The sequence below is a fragment of the Chelonia mydas genome, chromosome 10 (genome assembly GCF_015237465.2).
Source record: "Chelonia mydas isolate rCheMyd1 chromosome 10, rCheMyd1.pri.v2, whole genome shotgun sequence".
Taxonomy (NCBI): Eukaryota; Metazoa; Chordata; order Testudines; family Cheloniidae; genus Chelonia; species Chelonia mydas.
This window is the reverse complement of record NC_051250.2, coordinates 76,750,599-76,766,536: the sequence shown is the minus strand read 5'-3', so window position 1 is coordinate 76,766,536 and position 15,938 is coordinate 76,750,599. Positions and strand designations below refer to the sequence as shown.

The 15,938-nt window shown below is 41.3% G+C and overlaps 1 protein-coding gene across 4 annotated transcripts in view; it reads right to left on the bottom strand.

Moving 5' to 3' along the window:
- Positions 1 to 15,938, bottom strand: part of UBAP1L (ubiquitin associated protein 1 like) — a 41,664-nt gene that overhangs the window by 13,261 nt on the left and 12,465 nt on the right. For 3 of the 4 annotated variants that reach the window (XM_043523220.1, XM_037910517.2, XM_037910518.2), the window contains 4 exons: positions 13,930 to 14,139; positions 8,769 to 8,870; positions 7,275 to 7,420; positions 3,941 to 6,603 (listed from right to left, as the gene is read on the bottom strand). In XM_043523220.1, coding sequence (XP_043379155.1) covers positions 6,546 to 6,603; positions 7,275 to 7,420; positions 8,769 to 8,870; positions 13,930 to 14,139 — 516 coding nt within the window. In that variant the 3' untranslated portion in view covers positions 3,941 to 6,545. Of the gene's footprint in view, positions 1 to 3,940; positions 6,604 to 7,274; positions 7,421 to 8,768; positions 8,871 to 13,929; positions 14,140 to 15,938 lie in introns of those variants that run through there. The other variant, XM_043523221.1, reaches the window with a different exon arrangement.

Below are 15,938 nucleotides of genomic sequence, written 5' to 3'. Positions count from 1 at the left end.
ACATTTCAAACAACAAAGAGTTACACGGTCAGTCACAAGCATGACTTTTGAAATGGGGAATCTCTAGAGTATGATTTTTACTACTTCTATTAGAGGCCCCAGTCAGGATTGAGGCCTCATTGCACAATGCACAGAACGAGTCTGGAGCAGTATCTGTTTGCAGCTGTTACCCTACGTCCTCAGAATGTTAGCACAGTTCTGCACAGGAATGCAAGGGAACTGTGAAATCCAAACATTTCCCTGGTCCAGACAGATCAGATCAGACACGTTCTGGGCAAATTTTAGAAGCCTGTTTGTTCAGTTCAAGACAAAGACGCCCAAAACACTTCATTTACTGCCTCTATCCAAATACTCAATGTAGCTCCATTCCAACTGTGTCATGTTTTGGCCTGGAAGCAAAATGGTAAGGCTGCAATATGAATGCTTTGGTAAAGAAGTTTATAATGGAAATGCCAGTGGAGCAAATAATTATATAGCTAGGCACTATTTCTATAGAGAGACAAGGTAGGTGAAGTACTATATATCTTTTATTGGGCCAACTTCCGCTGGTAGAAGGTATACGCATACAAGGTTCACAGAGCTCTTCTTCAGAACTGGGGAAGGCACCAGAGCCTCTAAGCTAAATATAAGACGGGACACATTGTTAAGTGTAAAGGCTTCACCCATGCTATAGGAGACCATGTAAAATGAAGTGGGCAGTTAAGGGTTAGCAGGCAGTGGGGGATGTTACAAAATGTTGTAATGAGCCATAAAATCAGTATCTCTGTTGAGTCCCTAGTTTTTAGTGTTTAGCACAGTTATGACTTTAAGTTCCCAGGCCTGCCTTTTGAAATTGTTATGCAGATTTCCTTTGAGGATAGCGACTGAGAGGTCAGATAAGGAGTGATCGCTTTGTGAAAAGTGTTCGCCCACAGGTGAGAGGGTGGGTTTGTCTTGTATAATTTTTCTGTCAGTTCATTCGAGAGGTTAGTGGTTGTCTGGTATCACCCACATAGTTGGTGTTGGGGCATCTGTTGCACTGGGTGAGGTTCACCACATGCTATGATAGGCATGTGTAGGACCCATGAATCTTGAAAGGTCTGTTGTGGAGGGGGGATATTGATGATCATTACAGAGGTGTTATGTCTGCAGATTTTGCATGTATTGTTATGGCAGGATCTGGTGCCACTTTGAGTTGGTGTATCTGTGGGGAGCTCGCTTTTGATGTTGAGCTTGGCTAAGTTGGGGGGTTGTTTGAAGGCCAGAAGAAGGGGTTCAGGAAACATTTCTTTCAGGATGTGATCCCCATCAAACATGGGTTGTAGTTGTTTGATGATACCCCATGTACGTTCCAGTGTGGAGTAGTAAGTGACAACTAGGGGCATGTGGCCAGGGAGGTTTCTTTTTCCTGTATGGAAGCAGGTTCTCCCTTGGCATTTGGGTGGCCCATTCCACAACGTGATCTACGTCTCTCGTGGAGTGTCCTGGTTTAGTGAAGGTGGTTTTAAATGTGCTTAGGTATGTCCCCTAGACTTTCTCTTTGGAGCAAATTCTGTGGTATCGGTGTGCCTGGCTGCAGATAACAGATTTCTTGGGATGTCTGTGGTGGTTGCGGGATCTGTAAAGGTAAATGTGGTGATCCATGGGTTTCTTGTGTATAGTCATTTGTAGGGTTCCATTGTTTAAGCTGATCATGGTGTCTAGGAAGTTGATGCAGGTGTGGGAGTGTTCCAGAGAGAGTTGGATGGATAGGTGGTGGTTATTGAAGGCGTGGTGGAAATCTATGAGGGAGTTTAGGTTGTCTGTCCACAGGATGACAATATCATCAATGTAACTCAGTCGATCATGGTGCATTTTCCGGAAAGTTTTCCTCAAGGTGGCCCATGAAGAGGTTGGCAAATTGGGGAGCCATCCTCATACTCCTGACCCATGGCTTAGACAAAGTGTTTGTTGTGAAATGTGAAGTTGTGGGTGAGGATGAAATGGATGAGTTTGGCGATGTGTTTGGGGTGGATTTCTGAGCATTGTATTTGAGACAGTCAGTGATGCTGCTGTGGTGAGGGATGTTGGTGTATAGGGAGGTGACATCCATGGTAGCAAGGATAGGGGAAGATTGTTAATGTTGCAGTGTTTCTGGAGGAAGTCGGTAGTACCTTGGAAGAAGCTGGCCCTTAGTGTGGTGAATAGTTAGAAGATGGTTTATATGAGTCCTGTCCCTCAGTAAGAGTGCAGTGGCCAACTATGACTGGTTTGCTGGGGTTCCCTTATTTGTATGTCTTGGGAAGCATGTAGAAGGTCCCTGGGGGGAGTTCATGGGGGAAGAGGTTGCAGAAATTGTCTTGGAAGTGTTTTGGGGAAGGATTTGATGGTATCTTTAAATTTCTGTGTAAATTGTTTTATGGGGTCTTCGAGTTCTTTATGGTAGGTGGTGTCAGAGAGTTGTCCCTTGGCCTCATAGATGTAGTCATCATGATTAAGGTCTACGTTGCCACCCCTTTTGTGTGCTGGTTTGATTGCTATCTAGTGGCTGGATTTCAGGGGCTCTATAGCTATCCTTCAAAAGGCAAGTGTAGGAACTTTAATTCATAGCTCTGCTAAACACTAAAAGCCAGGGACTCAGAGATATTGATTTTATGGCTCATTACAACAATTTGTAACACACCCCACTGCCTGCTGACGCTTAATTGGCCGCTTCATTTTAAGTAGTAGAAATTATGCAATCACAAGGCCTTTAGGCTCAGGTCAAGGCATTTTTAATTTGTCAGTCCCTGCATGTCTTTCTCAGGTGTCCTGAAAATAGCTGGTTGCTCTGAAAATGAGCCAACCCTTCTCTAGAGAGGGAGTAAAATATCTGCATTGAAAATATTCATATCCACTTGTGAATTCGCAGAGGACATTCAATTTAGTAAACACTTTGTTGACATGATTTTATCTTTGGACTCCCATCATCCTTCCTCTCATTGGTTCAGTTGCTTTCAATTCAAATAATAAACAGCTTTGATTTTTATATTTTTGCTTTTTTATTTTGAAATGAGATGTTACTTAGTACAAGGATGCTAAAGATCGGTAGAAAGCCCTTTTGATATGAGACCATGTATGACAAAGATAGAAAGCAGAGTGCTCCTCCAGTCATTCTGCTCCATTAACCTTTTTATAATTGCACGCATTATTTGACAACAATGTTACGAGCGAGAAGCAGGCTGTACCTCTGTTTGCATTTAAACCTCCAGTAGAGAACTAAACTGTTACAACTGGAAACCTGCCACTATTACTTGCAAACGGGCTAGTATAAACTCAGTGAAGACAAAGTTATGTCCTATCTTAGCTGAAGTCAGTTAACACTTAACACAGTTGTCTCCTAAACTAACAGCAGCACATATAGGGCATTATGTTTTAAAATCACCTTAAGCTGAGTAATCTGCGTAACCCCCTTTTTAGAGTAGTTAAAATAACTATTACAGGCTTATGTAACTCATCCAGGATAGTTTAATACAGCAGGCTTTTTCCATTCCTTATAAGTATAGCCTCAAAGAGGCCAAGCAAGACAACCTCTAGCCCCTGTGGACACCTTTTCTTCCCTTCATTTGCTTTTGTCCACAGCTTTTAGATTTCCTGAAATACACATGACTAAAATACAGAGTGTCCCAGAGTTGTAACATTTAGAGAAGTAACCTGTGTTGGGATTCAGTGTGCAAGATGTGGATGTCGCAAGGCAAGAATACATTGATTAACTTAACTTGTCCACAAAGCTAAAGTGAAAGTAACACTCTACAAAGTAAAACTGATGAGTCAGCTACCCATTGCCTCTATAAGCCACCTGTACATAGAACAGCCAGCTTTGGAGGGCTGAAAGGAGAATTGTTCAAAAAAGAACAGGTGGGGAAAAATCAGCTATACAAGGCCAAAAAAAAAAAATCTCAACACAAACTTTCAAACACAGACCATTAGGCACAGTCACCCCTTCTACCATAAGTGGGCACAAAACCATCTGCAAATTTTATTTCCTACCCAAAAGATACTGCAGTCAGAATGTTTTGTAGTCATTGCAGAGGAACACACAATGGTTATCTATTCCTTTACATCTTAATTATGTGTACTTCTCTGAATACAAAGTTAGATTTTAAACTCTTTCTTTAATCATATGTTAACGTTTTGCAAGACTTTTTTTTTCTAAAGTGACATCATCTTGGCAACAATAAATGGGATGAAAAATTCTGTCTGTAGAATGGACTTGCCTTTTAAGGACTGTGTTCAAAAATAAATGTTTGTGTAACTAAGTGAAAAACTTCTGCAAGGAAGTGAAGAAAGGAAAAGTATGTATGTGACGGATACGGCTGCAGAATTCCTGTCACACACAGAACTAACTTACTGGCCAAACTAATTTCTTTTTAAAGCATGTGTTCTGATTTGGAGACCAAGTGTTAATATGCAGATTTAGAGTTACTCACTGAAGTAGTCCCTTTGATCTCACTGGGACTACTCACATGAGTAAAGGTTTCAGAATTGTCCCTGTTTGTTTCAGTGCTTTGTACTTACAACATATATCGGTAGCTTGAGCATCTCTCCAGTAGGACAGCCATATTGCTCTCTGCAGTTATATACCAAGGGAAGGCATAAAAAGCCTAGGAATCAAAGCAATTCCCTTCTAGTCTGTGATGAACTGCGGGTTCTGTCTGTACCACTTCTGAATGATGGATGACTTTATGACATTACTGTGTCATGGGAAGCCTACTTGTATGTGGCTCCACCATGAACGAGCAGGGTTGTGTCATAGTTTCTGTTGGCCAGAGACCACGGTGAGTGAGCTGCAATCGTCTATTCAAAACAGAACACCTAGGGACAATGGGTTTGTTTCCTGTAGCTGGGAGAAGACACTTCCTCCGGTTGTCTGAAGGGAGTAGGGTGGAACTAATGGAAAGTTACCAGGAGAACAAAAAAAGTAGGTGACCCTAGTGGGAGTCTAAAGAGACTCACCAGAGGAGACTGGGCGAGAGAAACATTTTTCCCCAGATGAAGGTGAGGGAGTCTGCTGCAGGGGCAAGGTAGGCATGGGGGTGGAGGACATTGCCTGCCTGAGGGAAGACAGATGATTCCCAAAGACCCCAAGGGAAGCTTAGGCCCATGAGGGACACTGTATTTAGGAGGGTTTGTATGATCTGTACTCTCCTGTGGGCTTTATCCGTTAAGAGCATAGCAATGTTCGACTGGGCAACGTGTGTGTTGACTGCATCACAACTACTCCGAGCCCTTGAGAGAATTAAGCTGTAACCTAGAAGCTTTGCACCTTTTGGGTGGACTTTGGGAGAGACAAAAAGAAAAGGAGGACTTGTGGCACCTTAGAGACTAACAAATTTATTTGAGCATAAGCTTCCGTGAGCTACAGCTCACTTCATCGGATGCATGAAGAGGCATGTGTTTAAGTACCAGGAAATCTGGAGGGTCAGTGCTGTGCCCAGAGGGGTTAGGTGAATGGTCAGCAGGTTCCAACCCTTGGAGAGGGTGTCAGATAGAAGGTCTGTGCATAGAGATTGTGCCTAGGGACCTTGAGATTGGGGCAGGGGATGAGCTCTGTTCAGGCTCTAGAAGCTTGAAATACCCCAGGGAGCCAGAGGACAAAGGCTTAAATTCCCCTCACAGCAATCCTAGCATGTGGCCAGGCAGGGGAACTCATTAGGATCTGTGACACAGGCATAGACAAGACAATCAAGACTTCCTGAGAAGTGTACCTGGTCCATGGCATGCCATAACAAGAGAGAGTCTTTGCCCCAAAGAGTCTACAGTCTATTTAAAACAGACAAAGAGTGGGAAAAGTTTACCTCCATTTCATAATTGGAATTAAGAGATTGTACAAGGTCCAACAGGAAGCCTGTAGCCGAGCTGGGAATTGAACTCAGATCCCCTTGTTCCGGTCTAGGGCCTTAACCATGAGATCACCCTCTCTTTCAAGAGCTGGTGTTCCAGCCCTGCTGTGACACCTCAGGAGGGTGGTAGGATATCAAGCAGTAACAGAGGGGCATTTTCTAAACAACGATATTTAAAACTATAAATGGGAACATGGGGGAGAAATGTAAGGACAGATTGTTTAACTCAGCTGAAATAGATTGCACTATGAAAACTTTTGGAAGGACACAATGGAAAACGGTAAATATTCTGCAACTAATTAAGGACTGTCCCTGCTAAGTTGTGCCAGTTGGCATTTTCATAGGAAAAGACACAATAAACATATTTAAGAAAAAAAAAGAAAATATCCCTTGCTCACAAGCAATTACATCTATGACTAATTCAAAGGAAAATCAAATGCTTGAGTTCATCTATGTGACAACATTCTCCCTGTAACGTTGCAAAGGGCAGAGAGACATCCAAGAAGGTGATTTGGATCAGTTACATTCTTTGTATGTCAGTTACACCAGAAAAAAAGCCTACATCCAAATTTTCCAGATCTCAAAGACTGTGCAAAACTTGATTATTTCAGCCACCACTTCCCACCTTCTGGAATTGTGCTGCTTCTCCGCACTTTCTTCAATTGGACACAGAGCAGAATCATTCCTTCAGTTCTCTTCCAAATTTCATGAAAATTCCTGTACATGCAGGGCATACGTCTTGCATAACCCATTTTTCATCTTACTGGATAAACATGATATATTAGTTACCAACAAAATTACAACAGAAGTCTTTGTTCTTCTCTTACACTCAGTTAAATATTGTATTCATTTTACCTTTATCCTTTTAAATGGGAAGCCAATGTTATTAGGCTGAAATCTGGAATTTGGTTACACACTTCAGACAGGAGGACTCATCTCAAGAAAACAGGAACTAATTTTCTGGGGAAATGTCCTACTTTTATAAAAAAAAAAAACAGAAACCTTTTCTGTTGGCTTGTGTTGTGTAAAGTTCACATCTGGCTATATTTGCTGGTATTGTACTGAGGAGGCCATGTTTTGCAAAGCCTTGTAAGCCATGTCCCGGTTTTTGCAGAATTTAAGCCACATGGGGGCTTGGATCCAATTCCATTTTATCCAAAACAGTGAGATGAGATAGTCAAGGTGCGCATGTGGAAAGTGGGGGTGCAGAGAAAAGTTTCTGATATAAAGCCACTGCTATGGTACAGTGACAAAGCCACTTGTAATAGATGTTCACAGAAAGTGAGGCGAGAATGAGATGCAACTTTAATGGCTTATTTCTGAGGGGCTATAGTCATGTCTTTCACTAAATTAACAGCCTGCATCTAGAATGAAACTGACACACATGGATCTATGGTGGTGGTCAATCTAGAGATGAAAAGATGTCACTGTTACCAGAGATTTGATCCCTGTGTTCGTGTCATCAGCTCTTCTAGTGCCTTATCTCTATGATTCTCATAAAGCAGAAGAACTTCTTTGATTTCAGCTTGCTGGAAACCCATATCCTTAAATTGCACTAAAAGATGCAGGAATTCAGCTGCCTGGGGGGGAAAAGGAACAGAAAGGAAGTTATTTTATCATTATTGATTCAAGGAGAATTCATTGTAAGGTTTCAGCAGAAGCAGCAGTATGTGAAAGGATGCAACCGATCTATATGATCTAGCAGGATTAATTACATTTAAAGAACAATGTTGAAATCAATGGCATAGAATGTGGATGGTAAAGCCTTGATTCTGAATGCTGCTCCTTACAGGTGAATTCCTGTGCTTAGGCAGGGCCCCAGGGAAGTCAATGAGGCTCCATATACTTGCAGGGGCTGCCCATGCAGAACTGGGAACAGAACAATTTGAAAACCCTGGGCCAAATTCACCACAGATAAAAGTGGACACCTGTCCACTGACTTAATGGAGTGACACCCGCTGGCACCAGTGGTAAATCTGGTCCCACCTCTCTAAAAGAGAGAAAATGTCCTTTTTCTGGACACATGCCATGGATGGAACAGACAAAGGGGCTAGCTTTTAACGGCAGGTAACAACTATTCTTTCTTTATTTCAATACTGTTTGTGATAAAACAGTCACTCACTTCACCAATTCCAAAAGGGTGTCAATCTGGTTCTAAAGTGGCCCCTATCCAACAGAACGGTGAAATACTCCTAGTTTGGGGGGAAATTATGACTATTATCGAGTAACGAAATAGAATTTCAGTCTATATTAGGAAATAATTACATGAAAAAGATACATCAAATCAGAAAAATATACTAAGCACAAGCTGGTATTTATTCCCCCCCCATACCCTTCATTCTTGCACCAGATCTTTACTGGCCTCAGTATTTTCCACAGCCTCTCATCTGCAACTAAATCAGCAGAAGTGAAAGGTACAATCCTGCATGTTGTGAAATTCGGGGTTCTGCCAGACAGTCCAGACCCGAAGGTAGGTAGTGTTTCTCCTCTTCCGTGCCAGCTTTTCACACTGTTAGGGGCACCTCCCAACACTCTTGGCCAAAAGTGACCTCACACACAGTCACGGTGCCATGGCTCGGCCGTCTGGGGAAACGAAGGCACAGAGTGGAGAGCCTGCATAGGGAACTTGGCAACTCATTGTGGAACTAATAGGTAGATGGGCCACAGTGATGGCTGGTGCCCAGGCAGTATAGAATTCATCAGTGCAGGGGCTATGGAACCATAGTGTTTCCACTGCAAGGGGCGGGGGCAGTAATGGAGCCATTCACAAATACTCTGCACTCCCTGTGTGAGGCAGAGCTGGATTCCTCAACAGCTCGGTGTAGCCCACAAGGAAAGGGGTTCTGGAGGTCATGCTGGCGGTTTGATTCAGTCCACCTCTAATACAAGGCCTAAGCAACATGACTCTTTGCTCTGAAGGCACCTAACCTTCTTCTCCGAGTACTGGAACATTTCCATGGCTTCTTCCACCTGCCCCTCTTCATAGCCCTGTTTCAGCAACCTGTCGCAGGCACTAAGGTAACTGAGAAACTACAACAGAGAGACAACAACAAAGAAACTGTGTTAATATAACCTCAGGGAGAGAGGGTGAGCAGCAATCAAAATCTATTGCCTGTATATGAAATCTTTGATTGAAGGAGTCTGCCTGCCCACCACTCCAAAGCCCTGCAATATGGAGGCTCTGTCTTGGAGGTTGTTCTTATGATTGAGGTGTCACCAGAGCTCCTCGAGGGGATAAGGATCTTATTACCCAGAGCCAGATGTACAGGAAGGGCAATTGTTCCATCGTGGTGGAAAATCCCTAAAGGCCTCGAGTGGAGCTTTCCTGGTTGAGAGGCTGGGTCCCCTGCTTCATAAAATTCTGGCCATTGACTTCAGTAGGGCCAGGATTTCAGCCCTGGTGTTGTATGAGGCTTATTTATGCAAACATTCCCTCAGTGTGGGCCAGATCTTCAGCTGGTGCAAATCAGGGTAGCCTGAGTAAGCTACATTGATTTATATCAACTAAGGATTTGGCCCTTTACTTAAAAAAAAAAGTGTAAAATTGGATGTTTTTCTTAATCAGGCCTAAATTCTCAGGTGCCCAATGGTGCTAACGCTGGACTGTTCAGACTGAATTTGGGATTGGAGAATAGACTAGGATTGTAACAAGAAAAGCACGGAATATAAGTAATTTGCGCATTGTACCACTATCCCACAAGCTGGCAAAAACTGTATATTACAGCCACATTTCAGGAAACTAGGTCTTTTGTCTTTCAGTCTCCATTAAGGTCAGCTATATTTTTGCACCAGTTTTTAGTAGAGGGAGGATCACAAATTTAAAAAAAGAGATGGGAAAGAGTCGACACAAACTTGTTCCATTCAGTTCATTGCCTAATGTTTTGTTCCTACGAGTTTTCAGTGACTCAGGCAGCAGGACTTTCATCACTTCTCTGGAGAAGATAATCATCTAAGATCTTCCCATTCTCTGGGTGTGGGAAATATGAACAAATGGAGAGACTTCCCCTCCCCCGGGGAATCCAGAAATCTGAACTCTACTTGATGTGGGGAAAAAAGTATTTTAAAGTTTGTTTTTTTAAAGACTGTACCATTGAAGAGCTAGGGGGTGCTGAACTCTAACCTGCCATGCTCACAGCGTCACTCCTGATGTTCAAAACTTCAACCCTCTAAGGCTTGCTCCAGAATACTGAGCAGAATATGCCCCTCAACCCAACGGAGGCCTGTTAGCTGTCATTACTGAAAGCAAACAGTTATTTTTGGCTTTCCTCATTGTTCTTGGAGTGCTGACAGCACAATTCCCAGTGGTATCTTATAAATACCACATAAGCCATTCACTGCCCAAAAACTTATGTGACAAACAATAAATGAAATATACAACGGTAAAAAAAGCCAGGGCCAAATTCACCACTTGATGTAAGCGGGTGCAACTCCATAGACTTCACTTGAAGTTGTGTCTGTTGATGCCAGAGGAGAATTTGACTTATAGTCTCCAAAGTCTATACTATTAAAAGAAAACAAGTGGCCCTCCGCCAGACTAACAGCATCAAAGCCAGTAGAAGGATTCACTAAAAGATCATAAAACTTGCTAAATGTCCAAAAAAAAAAAAAAAGCTTTCTAAAGCTAAGAAAAAAATTTGGCCGAATACTCATTTCTCCCGCAGTGCGGTAATGAGGATTAACAAGAACAACCTAAATTCACTTGCTATTATCAAATCAAATATTACAGCCTCTATTTGCTTGCCATTTACGTGAATAACTTGCTGTTTTTATTTGTCTCATGACCTTCCTTCCTAAAAAGCCAGTTCTGTTGACAATATTTCTTTGACCATTAACAGGGACATTGGCTTACAATGTTCACTGCAGAAGCAATCAATTCAGAGAATCTGACATTTTGTGTAAGCACGGTGTGGAACTTGTGCAAAACAGGAAGATTTCAGCATTATAAAAAAACATCAGTAAGGCTAAACAAAAACAGGTTTCTAAATATTGTGACCTATCAACCTTCATGGTACAGTATAGACTAATCTTTTGCCTGTGGAGGTGGAGAAAGAATGTAGCTAGCTTATCCTGGAGGAATGTATTTAGGAACAACAAGTTTTGCATTTGGTTTTCAAGAATATTAATGCACCCACAAAACATTAGATAGGCATGTTCTCCAAAACTAAAACTAAATACATACACAGTTTTAATGCTTGCATCTATCCTAAGCTGTTCTCTCTGGGTTTTTTCCTGTGTCTTATAATAAGGTTGAGGATGGTTATAAACACCAGGTAGCCTCAGTGCGAGCATCTTATATCAAAGAAAACTTCTTAACAGAGTTTTTATTCTGGCATTATAATCTATGGAACATACTAAGGTACAAACCAATTTTGAAGTTCTTCAGTACACTTGTAGCTCGGTAATTCATCTGTCCCCCTGACTCCCCCTTCATTATGTTACCTGTCATGCTATGCAGAACAATATTTGTTTTTTCATATCAGAGAAAAGCAATGCAATGACTCAAACAAGTTAACAAGCCCATAGCTTACACATTCACTTGAATGTATTCTCAAGATTTCCATTACAAGTTTGTTTGACCCTCACAAAAAAGGCCCTTCTCTCCTAGGCCACCAATTTCTGATGGTTCCATAGGCGGCTGCTTAAAACAGGATGCACTGTACACTGGTTTTAAATTCCCAGTGTCTTGCCAGCCAAATCAGAGAGCAGCCTGTAAGTTGCAGCATCACAGCCAGAGATGAAGCACAGGAATGGCACTGACTGCAAGAATAGGTCGAACCAAAATGGAGAAAAGTGATGGCTTCAAAATGAAGGATGGGGGAAAACCATTATTCTTCCCTGGGAGCAAGCTCTGGACCAAGGGTGGGGAAATCCACTGTTAAAAACATCCCTAAAGTATTCTGTGTCACCAGAACAATAAGACAGTCAAATAAGTGGAATGACAGCAAATTTAAAACTGACAGAACTTTTTTACACAATGCATAATCAGCCTGCGGAACTCTCTACTACAACAAAATAGTATAATTGAGGCCAAGAGTTAGAAGAAGTTTTTTTTAAAATGGGCATTTAGGCAGATAATGAGAACAGTTACATTAGAAACATAAAACATAACAGCAGCCATACCGGGTCAGACCAAAGGTCCATCTAGCCCAGTATCCAACAGTGGCCAATGCCAGGTGCCCCAAAGGGAATGAACAAGGACTATCAAAAAGTTTTGAAGAACTGTTACTTCTCTGTCAGCCATAAGCCACCCACTAACTGATAGGGGTTAGGAAGAGACTTCCATTGTGGGCAGGTTATTCCACAATTGTCCATCCACTTTGGAATTCTTCTATATCCCTCAGAACCATGTGGTACTGGTGACTGGTGGAGACAGGATACTGGATTATATGGCCCACTGACTCATTATGGCAATCCCTATCCCTGTATGAGCCTTTTAACCATGTTCTTTTGTCAAAATTGGGGTGAATGTTGCCTCTTTAAGGCTAAAGCTTGAAAAATCTTGCTTTGGGAATTAGGGTAGTTTCTGGCAGATTTACTCAACACCATAAAGAATGCAGTGATTTTTGGCTACCATATGATGTTACTGTCAATCACCCTGCCTGTAGTTGTCAGCACCACACTGCAGCCCAACATGACACTAAGGAGCAATGAATAGTCTTAATTTTTCTTTTCTTTTTAATTTTTGGTGGAAAAATTTTTCCAGCAAGGTCTTTAGCCTAATTTGGTCAGACTTACACCGGTAATTTGAGCCTGGAAGTCTTCATAGCTAACCATTATATTTCATCTGGGCTATGCCTCTACACAACCAGAGGAGAGAGAGGAAATCATGCTGGTGAAAGAGAGAGACCAGTATAGGGAGCAGAAGGATACAACCACATATTTAGCTAAGGGCTGCACTGGTAACTTTGTGAGAACCTGAGTGCCGCAGTCAATTTGCATAAAATGGAGCAGATTGCAGCCAACCTCATCTGTAATATGAAGCACTGCCTGCTGGGATGTATAGCCTCTGTGGGCTGTACCCTCCATATTAAAGATGATGGCGGCACCCATGGTCAGGAGCACACTGCATGACTCCATTAACTCCATTAACTACATAGGGCATGTAGGCTGCACTTTGCCCACTTCTCTGTATGTGGCTTGTTTTAAGCCTTTGTGAGTAGAATAAATAACATTCACCAATTTGGATTACAGAAATACTTGCATTAAACAGCAGAACTGGTCTGGGAAGGATGATCTAGTGGATAGGGTGCTAGCCGGTCACTTGGGAGACCTAGGTCCAATTCCCTGCTCTGCCACAAAATTCCTGTGTGACATTCGGCAAGTCACTCTCTAGGCCTCAGTTCCCCATCTGTAAAATGGGATAACAGTACTTTCCTGCCTCATAAGGTTGTGAGGATAAATACATTAAAGATTGGCATGTGCTCAGATATTAGTTAGTGCAGAGAGGCATCCAGTAAGATAACTATAAGTGATATGTATGCATTGGTGACAAATTAGAATATTTCATGACCCAGTATAATGCTAAGGCATTATTTGTATGTATTCAGTGACTAATCACCATTCTGAAACAAATTCTTTAATTCTGGTGAAAAAACAAGAAATCTCAGTGGGAATTACACACTCCAGTTCTGACTAGATGAGCCACGGCGATAAATCATATTGATCCAATGACTGAGAAAGAAAAAATCTGTTAGCAAAAATGTTTCCATACCATGAACACAAGAAATCTTCACTTCGAAATAACACTGTGCTTTAGGTCACCGATGTAGGTTTTTGGTTCTATATAATAAATAGAACACTATAAAATAGTAAAACAGCAACTAGTATTGCCTATGGGAATGTGGCTGAACATAATGCAAGCCAATTTTATTACTTAAAAACTGAAGATCTAAGGCAAAAATCCTGAATTACTTCAGTTCTTATTAGGACGTATGATAAACTACTACAGTTTCCCAAAAGCAGAACTGGGCATCTCTTTTAAGACTTGGCTAGTTACCAGATGATATTGCACTAAGAAGCTTCTTACATGATTGTTCTTTATCAAGTATTTTCCATACCATTTAAGTAAAGCAATACTGGCTCCACTAACCTGACCTAAACTTTGTCTTCCAGTCTTCTGAAGGGCGAGGATTGCTCTGCGTATCGGATAACCCAAGGCTATAACTGGCTCAATAAGGTCACGTTCCTCTTGGCTTAATGCCGAGAGGAGGTCAGCTGTTGAATCTGGATGAGTTCTGTGGGAACTTGGATGTCGCAGAGCCCCAGAAGGGGGTGGAAGACAGGAATAGGGGCTGAGGGACTGAAAAATAAACACAATACTTTATGTTCGCTAATTAAGACACATTCATTTACAAGATACTAGCATTTAGTACTATGTGGAACAATTAAAAGAATACTTTTTCTCCTCTTCTAGAACAACAAGGTAATTGTGGATGTTCAAAAGCATCATTTTGGCATTTGTCATTTAACATAATTTCATTAGACAGGGCAACCAGAGGAAAATTCCAATAAATGGAACAATTCCCTTCTGGTTCTGTATGAGAGCGTATAAATAAATGATTACAGTACAGGTTAGCTATCATGCATGTGAATTTGTGTGTTATATATCCTGTTCAAACATATTCTAAAGTTAACTTCAAATGACCTTACTGAGATCAAAATTTATGTTTCCAGGGAAACGCTGAACAGACCGAGATGACAATGTCTGCACACTGGAAATTTGGGAAAACTTTAAGCTGTGCACTCTAAAAATAAAAACAAACAAAAGAACCCAATCTAGTTATTATGTGGGGACAGCTACAACAATTTGTCCGCAGGCTCTCCCTTCAAATGAGACTAGACTTAATTAAGTCTAGGCATGGATTCAAATACAGATCAAAGGATGCTGATATGGTAAACTGATCACATCCAGCTTCTAATTCTCAGGGAATCCTGTTCCTAACTCCAATAAGCTCTTTACTTGTTGTTGGTTGGCCAAGCAGGAAACGATTATAATATGAAGGAGATGATAGGTCGCGAAGACTTAAAAAAAGTGACCGTCTAAACACTTGATCTCCTATTTAAGAGTGTGTTGTGTGTATAAAGATATAAAACCATAAGCAAGAGAGAAAGACAAAGCCATCTGAGATCCTAGAAAATGTCTCATGCTGAGAAGTGCTCACCCCGTTTAGGGGCTTACGGAATACAGAATGATGTATGATAGCTGAATAGATTGGGATGATGGATAAGTAATTAAATTTAACAATGGTTTAGTTTACAGAGTACGCATAGGCATATAACCACCCCATAATTACTCTCTCTAAATCTCATGCATGTAAATATAACTTGAGGTTGCCTTTCATTTATTTGGTCACTGTACCTGTGGCTTTTAAGTAACAAAAGTCTGACATCTCTCAAGTAGTTATGATAGAATTTGAAAATTTAAGATGACAGAAACTGCAACATTCATTCTGTCATTTTGTGGTACTTACTCTATGGTGACATGATCAGACATTATAATGTAACTATGGAACTAGTTCAATTATTTCTTTCCCGTTTAGACTTTTTAAAAGTGAATTTTGTGCAAGTAAGAGGTGCCAGAATTGGCAGCAGTGAAAGCTGAGGTCTTTCTACCGACGAAACAGGGACAAGAGAGACAGTTATAGTGTAGTACTTCCACCCTGAGCTGCACCTTAGGGGTGAGAAAGTAGTTTAGTCTTCGTGTTCATTCAATCCATGGCATCCCTTCTGAAACTGCCAAAAGAGCGAACTGAGGAGGCAGCTGTGTGTGGGATACAACAAGAGATGGTTGCGAAATGTATTTTATTTCCTGCCAAAAATGTCAAAGAAACAAAAATTGTTTACAGTTTCAGGTTTTCATTGAAAACCAAAAAAAATTTCCGTTGTTGAAAACTGTTTTTTCGTTGCCAGTTGGCAATAATCGAAATGGTTGTAGTTCTTTGATGAAAATGGAAACCGTCTCACAAAAATGTCACCCAAAAGGCATTTTTTTCATTGAAAAAAATTTTCAGCAAAAAGTTTAGACCAGCTCTCGTGAAAACCTGTCCCCCAACCACTACTCAACTTTCCTCAATTAATTTTTTCAGTGTTTTCAGCCTC